General features: G+C 38.5%; 1 protein-coding gene across 1 annotated transcript in view; it reads right to left on the bottom strand.

Moving 5' to 3' along the window:
- Nucleotides 1–654: 654 nt before the first annotated feature.
- LOC134747030 (leucine-rich repeat-containing protein 24-like) overlaps nucleotides 655–20,042 on the bottom strand; it is a 40,257-nt gene continuing 20,869 nt past the window's right edge. The window contains exon 2 of the mRNA XM_063681586.1: nucleotides 655–2,809. Within this exon, the coding sequence (XP_063537656.1) occupies nucleotides 1,047–2,783 (1,737 nt within the window). The 5' untranslated portion in view covers nucleotides 2,784–2,809 and the 3' untranslated portion in view covers nucleotides 655–1,046. The remainder of the gene's footprint in view (nucleotides 2,810–20,042) is intronic.

Below are 20,042 nucleotides of genomic sequence, written 5' to 3'. Positions count from 1 at the left end.
TCCGTATCTGAACGAGTTGGTCTGAAAATGAACATGGACAAGACGAAGATCATGTCTAACGTCCATGTTGTGCCAACTCCCGTATTAATCGGAGGCTCTGCGCTCGAAGTTGTTGACGATTAAGTATACCTAGGACAAACAGTCCAGTTAGGTAGGTCCAACTTCGAGAAAGAGGTCACTCGTCGAATCCGACTCGGTTGGGCAGCGTTCGGGAAGCTCCACAGTATCATTTCGTCCAAATTGCCGCAGTGTCTTAAGTCAAAAGTCTTTGACCAGTGTGTGTTGCCAGTGATGGCATACGGATCTGAGACGTGGGCGCTAACAATGGGCCTCATAAGAAGGCTCAAAGTCACGCAAAGGGCAATGGAGAGAGCTATGCTCGGGGTTTCTCTGCGTGATAGATTCAGAAATGGTCGTGCGATATTCGAGTAAAATTACGTGTTATTTTATATTTATTTTCTGAAAATGCCATCTAGAGTTTTAATGTATTTGTTGTAATAGTACTGTAGCCTACTCTACGTTTCTGCATATACCTAATTCTCGGTCAAAATATTTGCGAATGAAATATACCACTAATATTAAACTTTATTTGACATTGAATTATTTAAACCAAATTTGATTCCTGGCAGAGAGAAAAGGAAATTATGCAACCACTTTTTTAGTTCAATCTTTTTTATTCTCTCATCCGATTTAAAGCAACAGTTTTCGATCAAAAATTCTTACAAATATAGCTTAGGGTGTAGCTTTACATTTACAATATTGTATAGTAAAAGTAGCTTTAGACAGTTCTTAAAATAACGCGGATAAAAAAAGAGGTCGTCGTTCGTATACTATTAGCTATGTGCTCAGTCCTATTTCACTTACAATAAAATGACACTTGTTAAAAACATTAGTAAAATTAACATCTACAACAGTGATATGTTATTAAACAGTGTTAATTATCAAAGTAACTTAAACAACAGGCTTTATAATACTATCTCAACAACAAACTCTCGGATAAAATATGCAAAATAAACAATGATGATGGTTCAAACTTACTAACTAGTTTATAGAGCGGTAAATTCTGTGGAAAAGGTCGAAAGGGGTAAGGGCGCGGGGGTATCCTTACTATCTACATTGGCACCAGGGAGGGACCAAGTGGAGCTGCCTGCAGCCGTGATCCTCGGTCCCATGTTGTCGTAGGCCGACTTTAAGAAACACGTGCGGCTCCTTCGAGGCAGCGTCGCTCCGCCACCGAGCAAGTCGGGATACTCATCGTTATGACCCGAGACTTGCACGGATATAAAAATGTTTCCATATGGCGCGGGCAGCGCAAACTCAGCCGGCGGAGGCGGGAACGAACCAGGCGGGCCTTCAATAGTTATCTGAACGGGCTCTAAACACCGCGTATCCTCGCTTTCCATCGACATAGATCGGTCCAACATCTCAAACCCGTATGATGAGCCTCCACCGCTTGTTCGGTCGCAGCTGACGGCTAGTGATGTATCGAGAAGCTTTTTCTCTTGGTCTGTGAAACTCCTACTCGGCGGCATTCTTTGGCGTTTGGTATTCCAACAAACACAAGCTGCTACGAATCCTAATGCCAGCATGCCTACCATGGATCCGGCCACCATGAAGAGCGTTGAGTAGTCTGGGGCAACGCGAGCAGTGGCTGTCCGCGCTTTAGGTAACACTAAAGTCAGATAAGCAGTGGCTTCCCCTGCTGAACTTTTTGCACTACATTTCCACTCACCCGAAAGTTCACTCGTCACATTAGTTATGGTCACGTTGACCCACTGCGCACTTTTGTTCATGATATCGTCACTAAACTCATTAAAATAATTACTTTGATATCTATTTATAACAATCTCACTATGATTTATCGTGTCGTTTTGGACTTCTGTGTCGTGCAAGTACCACGCTACTGTGGGTTCGGGATCGCCACGACTGAAGCACCCAAACCGTATGTCAGCACCGGACTCTGTTCTAATAACTCTTGGACTCGACACAGCAATAGGCGGACAAACCATTTCTTCCCCTTTGATAGAACGCCATGACACTTGAGAAATACTCCCTGGACCACTACAGATCACTTCTTCGTTCCCAAGATTACTGTTCAGAAACCATTCATGAAATCGTCTTAATCTACAATCACAATACCAAGGATTCTCTGAGAGCGTCAAAGTTTTCAAAACGGGGAGGTTGAATGTATTTTCTTGTACATAAGTTAGTAAATTTTGATGCACATGCACAGTTTCTAACGCCCGCAAATTCACCAAAGCAAACTGGTGTATACTGCGCAAGCGGCATCTAGAAAGTTCTAGTTTCTTCAAATGTAGCAGCGGCGGAAATTGCTCCGCAATTAGTGAGCTCAAAGGGTTGTCGTTAAGCACCAGAAGTCTCAAGCGGACGTTTCCCCGGAACGTGTCAGGTGACAATTGTAACAATTCATTTTGAGATAAGTCTAGTTCGACTAAAATACGGAGCTCTCTGAAAGCGTTTGGACTCACGGAGCGTAGGTTCGTCGAACTTAGATTCAAACGTTGCAAGTTTAACAATTCTATGCTCGCAAATGCATCTTGTCCGAGCACTTTTAATGGGTTTCCGTGCAGATCGAGTACTTGGATGTCCGCCGCTAGATGGGGTATTTTCTCGAGGCCGGCGGTTATGCAGGAGGCGGTCTTCTTTCCGGACGACCATTTGCAGTGGCACTGCGCGATGTAAGCGCAGTTGAGCCAGTCGCTTCCAGCCTGGTTTATGAGCATGAGGATCCAGAACCCCTGCCATAATGCCCGAATGCCCATTTCATAGCAGAACCTTTGACGTTCACCTGTAACAAAACGAAAGCTTTTAGTGAGGGTCGATCAAGTGTGCTCTCTTCACGTAGTAATTGGCCTTCGGCTTTGAGGGCCTTTTGCGCAGGGGGAGTTTCAAAGGCCCTTGATTATACACGGTAATTAATAGTCACCGTGGCGTAACATACTGACCTATCTAGACTAATGAAAACCTATGTGATTTATGTATTTAATTATGATTGAAGCGAGAACAACAAAGGAGTTGAGACGTCTATGTTTCGAATACGGTTCAAAGGGTTTTGAGGTTTGTTATTGCATCACTCTCATTAGTTGCTTGTTTGTATCCGATACGGTTTCGGGGCCTCGGGACATATTTACTCTCTAATGAAATTATACCGGGTTTCGACAATGTGCGCTGTAGTGTAAAATAATATAATTCGCAACTTATTAAAATAAACACATTCTCATGTGGTTGTTTGTTAAGCAGAATATTCTAATATAATATTTCAGTGTAAACCTACACTTGTTTTTGAATACCTATTAAATAATTCATATTAGATGGGAACCTTTACAGTGTTTGATATGATGTGTAGGTTCACACATCGCTGTTCATTTTAATTAGACTATTTGTACCTTGCTCACCTTTAAAAATAAAATACCTATTAGTTCGAAACGTCAGGATGTATTATAAATTCAATATACGCGATATAAAATACCTATTAATGTTTAACAAACAGGTTGAAAATGTGAATCTATCAGTAACTTAAATATCTGATTACATTTAAATCTATCCATTTTAGTATGATTTTTAGATTTTACATTATAAAAAAACATAATATATTAGTCAATATTATTGAATTGAAATATTAATCAAAAACATTATTTTAAGTCTAGTAGTAGGACTAGTAGGTAATGCTAAAAAAATATTCTTGATCCAGAATCCAGTTTAGATGTCACAAATAACAAAACCTGATTTTAAAGATACTTTTCAATGCAAATCTAATTCTATTTAACGTGATTTAACAAATTGAAACTGAAGAAAGGATCAGCTTTAAAAGCCTTCTTTAAATATTCACGTCATTGGTCCCTAGGTTTTAGCCCTAATGCACAAGGCACCTAGATTACCTAGACTAATAAACCGCAGCCAGGATTAATTGGGGTATTTGACCGGAGGAGAAATTTATGCCGGAATATTATTAAACGTCCACCCACGAGATTAGTTTACGTGTTGAAATTGAGTAAAACGCGCATGCCTGCTCGACGCTAATGCCATAGAAGACCTCTCAGATGAAATTTTAAATTCATTTCTCTTTGGTGACATTTATTAATTACTTTTTTTTATTTATATATTTCTAAAAACGATGAATTTCTAGAAACGTATGACGGTAATGGGCCATTTCATTATCGTCATCATACAGTACTATTAAAATTAGTAAATGGAATGGAAATGGTGCGACTTGCAATCCGGAGGTCGCGGGTTCAAACCCTGGCTCATACCAATAAATTATTCGGAACTTATGTACGAAATATCATTTGATATTTTATCAGTCGCTTTTCTAAAGGAAAACATCGTGAGGAAACCGGACTAATCCCAATAACACAGTTTACAGTCGCTTTCGTAAAAACTAATGCCTGGCAAAATGAGCCGTGGCAAAATGCCGGGACAACGCGAGGAAGATGAGTAGGGAGTAGGTAATGGATTGAAAAAAAAAAACCGGCCAAGTGAGAGTCGGACTCGCGCACTAAGGGTTCCGTGCCATTACGCAAAAAAACGGCAAAAAAAACACGTTTGTTGTATAGGAACCCCACTAAAATAGGTATTTATTTTATTCTGTTTTTAGTATTTGTTGTTATAGCGGCAACAGAAATACATCATCTGTGAAAATTTCAACTGTCAAGCTATCACGGTTCATGAGATACAGCCTGGTGAGAGACGGATAGACAGACAGACAGACATACAGACAGACAGTGACTCAAGAGACCATCATGCTCTCGCTTGATTGTATTGTTTTAGTTAATTTTAGTTTTGGACACTTAGAGACCTTATACACCTCTAAGATTTTATTTTGTTTTAAATTTATTTTATATGTAATAATACCTATATTTTTAATGATTCTGACAGGTACATTTAAATTTGTAATTTAGTTATTTATAGGTAGGTATACTTTTTACGAATTATGTTGTGATTATGTGGCGCTATGCCGTCTTTAATGTAACATATGAGCACAAATGTTGTATCTCACTGAATTAATTTACTTTATATATATTAATACAGACCAGCAACTTGAACATGTCATGCCCGCTTAAAAGTCTTTGCTTACGGTGACGTCGTTGATCGGGTTGCCACTTTTCCGAATGAAGGTTGAGGGGGACGATGGCTGAGATACGCGTCATACTCGTGAACGGGTGCTGTTTGTGGAGACCGGTCTGTTTAAGTTTACACGGGCTTCATTTTACCTATGTAACTTTACTTTTGAGTGGCATTAACGTGAGGCACTTCATTCGGTTCTTCTCTGTCTGATTTAATATCTTGTCTTTTTATTAATTATATAACAATTCAAGTCTTGGAGACCCGTTACATCTCTGGATAATTTGATGATCTTTTTTATTATTATATACATTTTATCTCTGACACCTAGAGACTTTTACATCTCTAAACAATTTTAGTACTTCTGTTGTTTGTATATTTTTTATTAGTTTTTTTTTGTGTAATTTGACGTTTATATTTATGTAATTGTTTTTTGTAATTTTGGGTTCATTTTATTGTATGTAAAAATTGACATGTAAAAGTGCCCCTGTGGCCTATTTGCTGAATAAACGTTTGATGTTTGATGTTTGACAGACAGCGGAGTCTTAGTAATAGGCTCCCGTTTTTACCCTTTGGGTATGGAACCCTAAAAACATAAGACACATGGTTTTCTCCAATAGGATGTAAACAGCTCATGATTCCGAGTAGAAATAATAAACTAAATATATGCAATGTTCTAGTAAGTCAATGGACTTATAGGTACCATTTATCGCAATATTTCTGCGCAAGAAGATGTGTCGAAATAATATAAAAATAATAAATACAAATAAAAAAACATTTATCCATATATACACGGTGTTTCGTGACCCAATGAAAACCTAAAAACAGTTTGTTCAGAATCGATTGCGCTATATTTTAATGGGGGTAATATTTTTATATTTTTTTATTATTTTTACATGCCAAGTCTACAAGTTTGTAATGCAACAATATCAGTAACTAGCATTTGACACGTTATTTGTCAATTCACCTTTAACTGGCCATTGGTAAACCTTATCTTGTTGCAGTAAGGTATGCAAATGGTCAGTTAACAGTGTTTACGATGGTAACTAGCAATTGTTTGACGTCACTCAAACGGCGAAGTATCTTGTGTACAATTACCAGTCAAATAGAATTGTTAAGAAAACTAAACAAATAATATTTTTTTAAATATTTATCGCATTAAAAAATAAATACTCAAGATGAGTTCAAAATAAAAAAATCTGTTGGGGTGTCTCAGGTTTTATACATTTTTATTTTCAGTTCTAATCGTGTGTCGATAGATGGCAGTATTTTCTGTGACCACAAAATTTACCATGACAGTTACCCTTTATACTATATATCGGTTGGACAAATGGAGTCAATCAAACTGTTACAACACAAAATATATGAAAAAAAAAAGTATTTAGCAACAGCCGACGCGCACGAATGAGGGTAGACCGAGCGCGGTCTAAACAACTTTGATACCCACCTGGTACCTCAGATACCCGTGAACAAGATGCATGTAACTGCGTCGAAATATCGGGAGCTCGAAAACAATATAAAAAGGTTATCACGGCCCATATCCCGGTCAATATAAGTTTGTAGACATTCTTGTAGACACATGCAGACAGTCTAGTGGAACTAACCGTTAGCGAGATCTGAACGCAGCGGAAATTATCAATTATCATGCTACGCCGCGTTAGCTACGGCATCGTAGCTCGTAGCAGAGTTTTCACGCTATATAGCAAAAAACGTTTATAGCCCGGAGCCATAGAAGTAGGTATATGTGACGTTAATAGTTGACAAAACTAAAATCTGGTCCAGCACCCACACATTTGCAAATACTACACACCGTTATAATGTATATATGCACAACGAGCAACAGGGATAACAGAATACAGTTAACACAACTGTGCAAGCGAGACCCCTATATTTTACGTATTGCTCGAGGTGCAATAGAGATAAACTTATAACACATACAGATGTGTAGGCGAGACTTACATACTTCGTACATTGTCGTCTTAAGGTGACATTAAGTTATTTAGATTTTTTTAAAATATCTCGATTTGATATTATCTAATCTTAGTCCGTCTCTCTCACGCAAATATATGAGCGAGCGAGTTGCACTGAGATTAATATCGAATCATTGAGTATCATATTTTAAAGCATGAAATTGACCCTCGTTTTATACTTCTGAAACCCTGGTCAAGTATTCGCCATGTTAAACTAACGTATCGCCGCAAAAAAACCAGTATAAAGATATGATCTCTGGTTACGCATAGGCAGTAGGGATCTCGAGGTTTCACTTGAAATGGTTCGACCGAAAAGACACGCTTGGGAAGAGATTATACAATTGCAGCTTATTCCTGAAGCGGGCATGCCTAGTTGACAGTTTTGACACTCGGATAAACGTGTTTCTCACATGGGTAATGTTTTTAAATGTTATAATAGTACTTACGAATGGAAAGTGATTCCGTGAGATTTGTTTTTATGTTTCGAGCTATTAAAACAGTCGAAAAAGGCGCAACACGGCATTTTTTCGTATAATTTTCTAGATGGTTGTGACAATGTTGACACATCGGCGTCACCTGTACGACTAACTCAATATAGGTTCCGGAACCTATATTTGATGGCTCACGATCGTGCGCCTGGTACCATATCTACCTCCCTTTACTTACATCCATGCCCGGAGCCCTATTAATTTCTTGATATCTATTTGTTTAGTATTCTACCTAGATTCTATACAAACTCATTTGAAGTAGCGCGGCTACTGGCCGGTGACACAAAAAAGGTCTTTATAAAATAATAACTATAATACGTCAGTGTCATTACAAACGCGAATAAAACCAGCACGAATACAAATAGAATAGAATAGAAATCATTTATTCAGACAACGCATCAATACAACACATATATAGCAAATACAAGACAAAGATAAACAAAACAGTAGGAATAGAGATTTGAAGCCGAAATGGTCTCCACTCAGCAATGCAGCTGGCACGACTAGCGTGGTCAACGGCGCTGGTTTTCTGTGGAGCCAGCGGAGTGTGCGGGACAGCATAGTGCGGGACGGGACACGTTGTGAACGAACCTTATTTAAAGTGTTCCAATAAAGAAAGAACCAGAAAGCAGCCACCAGTGCCACCACCAGCAGAGGCCTCTGCCAGCAGTAGACCCGAAACCATACTGGTAAGCCAAGTTAGTTTCTTTTGGGTTAACATAATGCCAGTCCACTTGTCTTTATGCCACACTATTCGTAATGAATATGATCTGTATTAGCTAGATAAAAAAAACTGGACTTCGGTTCCTTCGTATAAAACTCACCTGAAAACCTCTTTGAAACGTCAAATTTCTTGAAAATTACAAATCTCGGACCCGGGTATGTCCTTAAACTACGTCCAAAAGAGAGGTATGGGCACTGTGAATGACATCTCGCTTTGTATGGTAGGGCACAGGACAGCGGATGTCATTCCAGATCTAGAGCAGAGCCCAACTGGGGAGGTACCTCCACCTTACAGAAAACCGCAGCCAAATAACACTAGACCCTACTAATAGTGTTGTGTTCCTGCCGGTGAGTAAGGTTGCCAGAGCTCGAGGGAGAGGAGTGTTAGGGTCGGCAACGCGCATGTAACTCCTCTGGAGTTGCAGGCGTACATAGGCTACGGAGACTGCTTAACATCAGGCGGGCCGTATGCTTGTTTGCCACCGACGTAGTATAAAAAAAACAATACATTGCATGTGACGCAATACTCAGGCTAGTAGTGACTGACACAAGCCTTTGCATCGTGCTGTTCACAGGTTCACGATGATGTAGTCTTGTCACGTGGTTCGCGAGTCTCGGAAGGGAGTACCAGGCGGAGTATACCATTATACTATGCACATTCTCTTTAATTCCCTATCATTCATCATCATCTCCTAGCCGATTTCGGCCACAGCGACTGCGTTTTACCACTGAGAGCGTCGCTGGTGCGCTCTCAGGTGACTGACATAGGCAATTTTTGCAGCGAATGTGCGACCACACTCGCTGCAGGTCAGCACCCGTCCGACATAATTGTAACGTATGGCCACAGGTGGTCTGGCTTTTAGCTCGCTCCCTATCATTACGTAACCATGGGCGATAGGCTTTTCAAATACATTTTATTTAAAAACTAAATAAATAACATTTAATAATACAGGCACATACCCCCTAACTTTAAAAATAAAATAGTCACAGACGGTTAAACAAAGTGTTTCAAACATCCTTGTCCTACCCTACAGAATACTAAGAGAATTCGTTGTAGTAAGAAACCGCTATAAAGAATGAAAAAGAAAAGTTCCTTGTAAACTCTCGTAAAAACAATTGCCGCTCTATAGCCTAAGTTATTGCTAAACTTACTAACAACCGTAAACTCCAGCAAAAAGCATGCTTTTTCGTTTCATTACGCTTTATTAAAGCTCTTTCGGAAAATCGAGCTAAATTAAATCAGGCACAACAGCACTGCGCCTGGCAAAACGCCAAGTGACCTGACCTGGTATTGAATTAAAAGAACTTAACTTCATGTTATTTGTACGGCATATATACCCTTCTGGATTTGAAGAGACGGGCGTTCACATTAATATTGTTTTAGAGCCATTGCATTGGCTTCGTATAGGTACGTGAGGCGAATGCCTGACGGTCATTGTTGGAGTTTTCAGTTGTACGGGAAGGTGGTGGAACAAATTAAAAGTCAGGTACGCTTTTAGTCAGTGGGCTTGTTTTGTTTTATAATTAGGGTTCCGTGTCAAAGGACCACATTGAGCCAATAGTTTGTGTCTCACGATCGACCAGCAGGGAGCGTTTTGCCGCTCGTAGACACAACTCGCTCGTAGCTCGCAGAATTGCAAACCTTAAGTGGCAGTGGGCGGGGCACATTGCTCGCAGAACTGATGGCCGGTGGGGTCGGAAGGTTCTGGAGTGGCGTCCGCGTACCGGAAGACGAACTGCCGGTAGGCCTCCAACAAGATGGAGCGAAGACCTGGTGAAGGTCGCGGGAATTCGGTGGTTGCGAGCGGCACAGGATCGGTCGGAGTGGCGAGCCTTGGGGGAGGCCTATGTCCAGCAGTGGACGTCTATCGGCTGACATGATGATGATGATGATGAGACACAACTCGTAGTTTAGTTATCCTATGTATGCTATCCGCTAATGTCTTGTTTACCAGGTGGATTCTAATTTAACAATTTGTTATGGGTTTGAACTGGTCTTGATACGACCCTAATGAATCGTCTTGGTAATTGGCGAATGGCGCGCATCTGAGGCACGACTTTCACTTCATTTCAGTTTCAGGGCTCCCAGTTTATAATCAAGACAGGAAATATGGGACTTGGGGGTCCTCGAGGTGACAATAGTGAAGTTGCTGATCGAAAAGTAAATAGTGTACACAAATGTAGCGCGCAATACGTACGTATGCGCGCGCGTAACGTGTAATGTAATGTATGTATGTAAGGCGCTGTATGTGTCGCGCCTGCATTACACCGCTACGGCTGCTGAAGTGGTGGAGTATGTACACCTGAAGACCGGCTACACTCTGAGGGTGTTCCAGCTTCGATCGCGCCACTACGTGCCGCTGCAGGGGACCATCGAGTGCGCCGTTCTGGCCGAAGGGTGTCGTGATTCGCAGGTTCAGGGGCAAACTGCCGAATCCGACACAAGACCAGACGATTCAACGGAGTCATGCCGTTTTGTCGCCTAAATAGTGTTTAGTTTTTAAGTTTATAAAATGCATATATATGTTATTCTGTAAGGTATTTGTAATATGGGCCCTGTTGCCTGATTTAAATTTTTAAATAAATAAATGTGACTTCGTTTGTTTAGATACTTTTTATTTTTCATTGTCACCCAGGGGTGCCCCAAGTAAGTGCCGCATAAAGGTACGTCAATGCTCGCATGCCTATTTTATTGAGCCCGCACTTATATTAGGCTATCACAAAAAAAAAATCCTCATAAAATACGCGCGGTTCATCCTATGTCGCCATTTCATTTTTGTACCCCGTGTTGTCTTTTGTTCCTTTTCCCTATTGTAGGTAAATGACAATTGGGAAGTTCAATGACCTCGTTAGACAACAACCTTTGTACAGACTACACTGGAAGTTGAAGAAGATACGCCACTCTTATTTAATTAGATACGAAAGTAATTAACAATTATCTACTAAATAGGTTCAGCAAACCTGACGTTGTGATGAAACGTGAAATTCCGACTAAAATACTTACCGCTTCTAGGTAATGTGTTATTCCGTGGGCCAATTTATCACCCAATCAATTTGTATCAAGTTTGTAACAAAATCATAGATGAATTGGGGCAATCCAACAGTTATTTTTAGTATCTGCGTTGTAAAAACAATGTTTACAAGGTGTATAATACATATAATGATTTAGTTTCACATCTCGTTCGAATGGTGATCCCTATAGTCCACTTTTATGTGGAGTAGCTGTCACATTAAATTTTTGTAGATATTTTTTTGAAGTTCATTCAGAAATTCATTTATTCAGAAATGTAACAATGACGGCCGGTCTGGCCTAGTGGGTAGTGACCCTGCCTGTGGAGCCGATGGTCCTGGGTTCGAATCCTGGTAAGGGCATTTATTTGTTCCTGATGAGTCATGGGTGTTTTTTTATGTATAGTATAAGTACGTATTTATCTATATAACTATGTATATCGTCGCCTAGCACCCACAGTACAAGCTTTGCTTAGTTTGGGGCTAGGTTGATCTGTGTAAGATGTCCCCTAATATTTATTTATTTATATTTTTTTTAAATGCGGTAAATACATATTCTATCGATTTTTTTACTAAGCCAATTCAACGCGAAAGTTTATGTTTTGTAAAAAAAACTTCTGTTGCATTGAAAACATCGACATATAAAATTCGCTCAGGGTTGTCACCATAGTAAAAGTTGTCCGGACTTATCAAACTCGACCTTATGTAATCTGTACTATCACTATCACAGCCGTATCATGGCGACACCGCGCTTTTCGACGGAATTGAATCGAACCGACCATTAATTCTAATAAATGTCACGACTGAGACATGTGAGCTCGCGGGGTTTCACTTTAACAACACCAAAACATCCTATATCCACACTAAATCCAAATACGAATAGGGTCTTTTTCAATCTACACCCCATTTTGATAGTGTTCACGAAATAGCCCGCGCTGTTTTAAAAGGACGGACTTTTGTAGGATTGTGATAGGAAAAACGCCTTTTTTTAAATGAAGATAAAATTGCTAGTGGCAGAATGTTCTGTAATTGGGTCACTGAAACAACCTTAAGCCTAGGAAGTAATAAAAGTGTTCGGAAAACCTTAGGTTTGGTATAAATTTTTGAATTTACTAAGTAATGTCTAAGAATTTTCTCGTCGTGCTCTTTAAACCCATAAATTATGCATAGGTGATCTATTTTATTTTTAACTTTCTTAAAAGGATTTGGAGTTTTCAATAACTTTTTGCAAAGCTTAATAGAAAGTTCATGCATAGTTCGTGATCAGCAACGCAGACTTCGTCAAGTGGACACAAAAGCAAATAAGCAACAGGCTTCGTCATCTACTTACAAATGATGTTATCCGCAACAGGCTTTGTCAATCAAAAGATCTGGAAAATCTAGGCCAATTTAAAAAACGGCTGAAATTATTTTTGATTAGTGGATGTTTTCACCTATCACCTACCTACTTGTAGCCCTCATATATTGCTGTGCCCTTGCAGGGTGTCACATGTATACCTTTATGTTCTATTCCATCCATGTTTGTAATGTGATATGCAATAAAACAATTCTATTCTATTCTATCTTAACCACTAAATTAAACTAGGCTATGGTGCCACCCCGGACCGTAGCCGGACCAAACGAACACATGAAAGTTTAATTCATATGGCGACAACTTAAAAGTAAGTACTGAACCTTTATTATGAAAATCATACTAAAACTGGGACGTCACCTTAGTTCACCGTTTGTCCCATTTCCCCCAACTCTATTTCCGTCAACATTCCACGGACCACAGCTGATTTCAAATGCATCGACACACTATGACAAAACAAGCTAGAAAATTCGGACCAATGTAACTAAACTGCAAGTTACATGCCCAATATGCGATGAAAAATCCAACCAATTCCTTCTGATATGATTGGACGGGACTAACTAGCCTCCAAAAACGAGAAAGTTCTGAGAGTACGTGTCTGGGCAATCTAGGCCGCGTTGTTCCTACAGGATGATATCGGTAGCGTGACCGAAATCTAAAGATACCGAAATATATCGTATAATACGTGCGCGGAGGCAAAATCTTTTCTCGGGGAACTGGGGCGCCGCCTGCAGGAGAGGGGCCACGACCCCCGCTCCGGGTCGTTTCTGGCGCAGAGGTTATCAATTGCGGTTCAACGCGGAAACGCAGCGAGCGCGATGGGCACCTTTGCATCGGGAACGATGCGGGGTGGGTTATTCGAGTAGTTTTTTATAGGTTAGTTTTATTTATAGGTAAGGTTTTTTTTTATAGATATTTTTTAAGTATTGTGTAATATTTAATTTGAAGATTTAATAATCTGTAATTATTGTAAAATGAACTGAATAAATATAGGTCGTATAATATTATAATTATATCGTACTACAAATTTCCTTCCGCGATTTAGTACCTACGCATGTCGTTAAAAACTGTCAACCGCTTTCACGTTGAATTAAAAAAAAATACTTATTCCCCCATTTTATTTTCTTGTTGAAATAATATTTAAAAAGGTAACAGAACTCTGTTGGTACCGGTAACTCGAATGGATTTTATTAACGTAAGCTATAGGTGGATTTCGAACAGGTCATACTGTATACCAGTGTGGAAAAAATTAATGGGTTCTGGAGGGAAAGTGCCTTAAAACCATTAGCTCATTTTGCTTAAAGGAAATCTTTGAATGCCGTTTTGTTTCTTTTTTTATATAAAATAATGTTTCCTTTAAGTAAAATGAGCTAACTTAAAAAGGTTTTTAGGCACTTTCCGTCCAGGGTCCATTAATTTTTTCCACCATGTATAGCAGTGTATCATATAAACGTCCGAACGCCTTGACTAGTAAGTAAGTAAGTAAATATTCTTTATTGCACCAAAATTATACATTTTACATACATGTAAAACTACAAAGAAATATTTAAAGAAAAAATAGAACCAGGTAACAACAGGCGGTCTTATCGCTAAAAAGCGATCTCTTCCAGACAACCTTTGGGTAGCAGGAAATGTAGAACTCATACAAAAGTCAACAGGTAGTGCAAAGAGCTTAAATATGGAGACTATTAAACACAAACACACATACTACAATTACTACTTATACATATAAGTATTAAAACGAAACCTAACACACAAATAAATATACAATACAATATATATATATATATATATATAATATATATTTATACAAGCATATATACAATATATAAAATACTACACTACTACTAAAAACTAAATAAATACTATACTATACTAGTGTGTAAGTCCGAAACCAAATCGTGCCGCATTACGCTCTGATTGTAGTGCTGGGAGTTTTAGAAAAATTAAAATGTTTTAGAGAACAAATGGAGTAAAGAATTGAGTTGCAGCTTTTTTTTTTATTTGGTTTGGATTACTCGTACTAGTACTTAAAGGTACATACGTACGCGGCCGAAAGGAAATAAACTTTATGATGTAAAATCTATGTGGCAAAGTTTTGATTTCAGTAGAATTCTTTGTGAAAAAAAAAACGGTCTGAGATACTCCGCTGTAATTACTCGCTAGTAAAGAAAATTAAACATCTCAGTTTTTATATTTGATCACATAGCAAAGAAACAGTTTTTATTATTTTTATTATTCTGTACCTAGATTTAAATTATCCGTGATCAACTATGAAAAATATCCTAAAATAATATTCATATACGGCAAGTTTTCCTTTGTTCTGGAACTACAATTCTTTCAACGAATTCTCAGTCCAAGCCCCTTACGTGAAAGGAAAACTATTTTCAAAGCCACCGTCACACGTGCGATAAGGACGGCATTATCGAATACTTTTCAACCATCGTATGTATGTAGTTGAGAAATAGCTCGTGTGACTGAAATCGACGGGCTGCTTACAGGACGTTATAGGAGTGTGGAGTGCAGGCGAGTCCAAAGCTTAGGAAAACCGGATAAAAAACTAATGTATAACCTAGTCAAATAAAGGATTTCACCTCGAAATGAGAAATTATATTAGGTATAAGCTCGTATATGAAGGAAGTAATGGAAGGATTTGCGTGTTTTTGGCATTTTGTCACGGCTCATGGGAGCTTGGGGTCCGCATGGCAACTAATCCCGAGAATTCCGTAGGCACTAGTTTTTACGAAAGCGACTACCACCTGACCTTCCAACCCAGAGGGTAAACTAGACCTTATTAGGATAAGTTCGGTTTCCTCAAGATGTTTTCCTTCACCGAAAAGCGACTAGTAAATATCAAATGATATTTAGTACATAAGGATTAAAAGTCGCACGCTCTTAACGCTAAGCCACCAGCGCTTTACTTTAATATAAAAATTTTTAGAACCGTTCGCAGACATCTGCTTGATAATATATTGGAATCGTTAATCTTATTGCAAAGACAGGTCCATTTGCTGTTATTTAGTGTGTAGGTAATACTAAGGTGGTATGCAAAACCTTTACGATTCCTTGGAACTCATGTGCTGAATATAAGTCTTAACGGCTCTGAACGTCAGTGTGATCTAAACGATCGACTCGTCATACCTCTAAAAGCAAGTAAGACACAGCCAGACGCCAAAGCGATTTTATGGAGAAAATTGCACTTCGAAACTTTTATTCTACGTGGCGTGGGGACAAATATTACGTAAGATTGAGCTGATATTTGAGGTTTGAATTTCTGAACGTTTTCTGTCTTAGGTGCATGATAGGTGTGTAAGTATTTGAACATTTTCCTAGTTGTCTGACTTGTCTGACTTCATTCCCGGTGCAAAAAATGCTTGGAATAAATGTACCTATCCCTCTTATGGTTTCCCACTTTTCCGTGTAAGGATATTTATATTGCACCTAGTTGTAGCCTGTATAAATATTGATAGATAGATAGCGTTTATTCGAGGCAAAAAAAAGAAGAAAACACGTAGGTAACACAACATAAATAATATAAGCCACGAAATGGTGATCTTCCGTCGGGGCCATGAACTTGTGCAGTAAGAAGTGTAAGTGTAGTGTGTGTGTGTGTGTGTGTGCGTGTTGCCTTTAGTTCGTGTAGCTACCGTTGGCGCTAGTTGCATATGTAGCTGTAATGTTGATAAACTTACAAAACAACCTAATAAACATTGTTGTTCTGCTTAGAATAAATTTAAAAGTGGAAAAATTACTGCCTTGGGTGAGACTTGAACTCACGGCCTCTGGATCGATACTCCAGCGCTCTGCCAACTGAGCCACCAAGACCTCATCCATAGTCAGCAAATCTTCCCACTATATGGGTCTAGGGGACCCTAGCGACATCTACCGTAAGAGTGTTACACTTCTTAAACGGCCACCGGAGTGTCTTGGTGTCGGGTCTTGGTGGCTCAGTTGGCAGAGCGCTGGAGTATCGACCCAGAGGCCGTGAGTTCAAGTCTCACCCTAGGCAGTAATTTTTCCACTTTTAAATTTATTCTAAGCTTAATAGCATCGATCGCAGACGTTTCTGCTTGTTAAAAATTAATTGTTGTTCTGGTTTTGCAGAATTCCTTATAGCACACGGAAAAATGGCGTAAAAAAACACGACAAAAGTACTCTCCCTGTTCATGTCGTTTTTAAACGCTATTTATTTCTAATCATATTAAGGATGTATTAGCCTTGCACAATTCGATAGCTTGATCACTCATATTTTATATAATATACTTATAATTTACGTGGGTTTCTTTGATTAAATACAGTCTACAGAGTTTTCCAAGCCTGCCACCTGCACAATTGTCTAAATATATATGTTTTCGTGCAAAACTGAAGAATATGCAATGTTTGGAGGGTAATATCTTAGGTATAAACTAGTAAAAAAAATGGTGGTCACAAAATTTGCGGTAATACTTATAGAGGCCTCATTGAAACAAGCAATTAAACCTTCTGGCAAAGTTGCAAGATTGTATCATAAATTGACCGCGTGTTTATGTTTCAGGCAATCTGGAGCTTTCTAAGGATTCCCATAAATTCTCCACCTGAATTTTATATTATTATATCATCATGTTTTGATCATTACAAACTAAGCTATTAAACTGTGCCTAAACTTTTTTTATTTTAAGCTTTATTTTATATTTAATCAGTTGAAAACCTAGTAACAGAACTTAGTGACAGACTAGGTATATAAAAATTATATGAGTACCTAAGTATTGCTGCATTATTATACATTTTATCTTATTTAAACACTAACGCAAAGAAACATGCTCGCAAGAGAGCAATCAAAACGCACCATTTACGTAAACGAACCAAAGATAAGCCCAAAAACACCCATTTCCCGAGGTTTAAAGCCAACGGCATATTTCATAAGTTGCCACAAAACTCGGCATATTATTTACAAAGTTTATAAAAGTAACAGCTATTTTGCGCGAAGAATCCCAAACGAGTAGGTAAGGTAGAAGTTTTCTTTTATATTCCACTGTTTTGAAAAAGTTGGGCAAGAATTCGGGATATAATAACGACATGCCTTTGTTACTTGAGCATATTTATAAGGATAAATAAGCGTTACACGTGGGCCTAATGGGTAACAAAAAGTATACTCTGCTCTCGGAAAGTCAGTGGAGTGGAATAGTTTTTGCTCTAAAGTGTATTATCCTCTACGAAGTATAGATATTTCGGCGGTTTTGTAGGAATCTGCCGAATCCTGCACCAGACCAAGTTCTTTTGCGTTGTCTTTTAAACAATATATTTTATGCTTTATATATATATATATATATATATTATATAATGAATGTTTAATTTCCACAATAACAATTACATCACATACAAACTACATTTAAAATACAATAACTAATCTTCAATTAAAATAAAACTAAAACCTTATAAAATAAATTAGAACTAACTAAAAAAGTCCCCCAGATCTGATCCCTGCAGAAGGGTGCCCATAATGCTGGCTACATTCCCCCGCTGAATGGCAATTCCGATAATTTGGCCAAGGAATGAGCCAGCTCTAGGATCTCTGGTGGTGGTCTGGTGGCTTTATATTTAAATAAAAATTCAACTAAATACTATAACAGGCTCGGCTTACATTACAGCCAACTTTTTATAAGATTGTCGCCTTTTATATTATTAAATGTAAACTATTTAAAATAAAATCTAAAACCTTTTAGAATCATCAACCTCGGCTTTGCAGTGAAATGTGTTAGAAACTTTTTTCAAAACATCTCGTCTAATTGTCTACAAAGTGGCTAAACTAAAAACCGGCCAAGTGCGAGTCGGACTCACGCACGAAGGGTTCCGTACCATTACGGAAAAAAACAGCAAAAAAATCCCGTTGTATGGGAGCCCCATTTAAATATTTATATTATTCTGTTTTTAGTATTTGTTTTTATAGCGGCAACAGAAATACATCATCTGTGAAAATTTCAACTGTCTAGCTATCACGGTCATGAGATACAGCCTGGTGACAGACAGACAGACGGACGGACAGACGGACAGCGGAGTCTTAGTAATAGGGTCCCGTTTTTACCCTTTGGGTACGGAACCCTACAAAGCAAAGGTTGGTAGCTAGTAGCTACGTCAAAGCAGATCGTATCAAAACTTGTGCGATCCGCTGTGCCAACTTTTTAGCAAAAGGACCATTTCCCAGGGATTTTCCGAGAGTAGCATTTGCCATAGTGGTATATATGTTAGTCATAGTAGGATTTAGAGCTAAAAATGCGACGCGAGGTCGTACCATCAAATCGAAAATGGTAGCTAATAGTATCTTCTTTCACCTATTTTAAAAATACGTGTTCAGAGTGCAACCTTTTTACATTTTAATGTGCATATTTGATAATGACATAATTTTGAATTTGAATAGCTAAAAAGAATTGTGTCATGCATTAATCACACACATCTATCATGGAAATAAAATAAGTAGCTCTTTTATAGAATTTTCGGATTATTATTTAAATTAGTACCAAATACACGAAGAAAAAACACATTTTATTCATGGTCCTTCGAACCGTATATAAAGGGAAGTGCAGTGTTTTTTAAGTTTCAATACGATACCTATAGATTTTTTTATTATATTTGTTTTCGACAATTCCTTCAAAATCAATCGATTGTTTGTTTAGTAAATAGGCTTCAATAGCACATTTATACGTTCATCATTGTTAATATTCCTTATATTGTGAGCCAAAGTAGTTTCATGATGTGTTCTTTTTCGTAAGCACCTCAGTTGATTTTTCCACAGTAACATTTAAGTTTTATGTATTTTGTAGGTACATAGCAGATTAGATTTTGATTTTAATATTTGTAATGCAAAAATGCATGTCACCAAATGAAAATGCTTCGATGGGCTGGGGGTGTGACCAGACTAGACAGGATCCAAAATAGATACATCCGGGGGTCGTTCAAAGTGGCCGAAATACCGCATAAAATGCAAGAAAACCGCCTGCGCTGGTTCGGCCACGTAATGTGCCGAAATGAAGACCACATGACTCGAGAGGTACTGGCCATAGAAGAAGGCAAAAGAGGTAGAGGCCGCCCACCAACCACCTGGATACAGACAGTCCAAAAAGACTTGCTGACGACGGGCTTAACGCCAGAAATGACGCAAAACCGCCAAGTTTGGCGAAAAAGTATCAGGAGGGCTGACCCCGAATAGGGATAAAAGCCAGGGGATTGATTGATTTATTTGTAATGCAAATTCATTTGATTTTATAACAGCCTGTTTACTCGTCAACTATGTTAGTCATGCTTATTTGTATTTAAATATATTTTAATTTGAGTTAAAACAAATAGATTTCACGGTTCAATTGACGAATCTTTAGTAAATCTGCAAGGTTAAATTCGATCAGGCCTTACTGTTAAATAGCTTCTATACTCCATTTTCAAACTGTA

The sequence above is a fragment of the Cydia strobilella genome, chromosome 14 (genome assembly GCF_947568885.1).
Source record: "Cydia strobilella chromosome 14, ilCydStro3.1, whole genome shotgun sequence".
Lineage (NCBI taxonomy): Eukaryota > Metazoa > Arthropoda > Insecta > Lepidoptera > Tortricidae > Cydia > Cydia strobilella.
The sequence above is the reverse complement of the archived record's forward strand: the minus strand, read 5'-3'. Positions and strand labels throughout refer to the sequence as shown.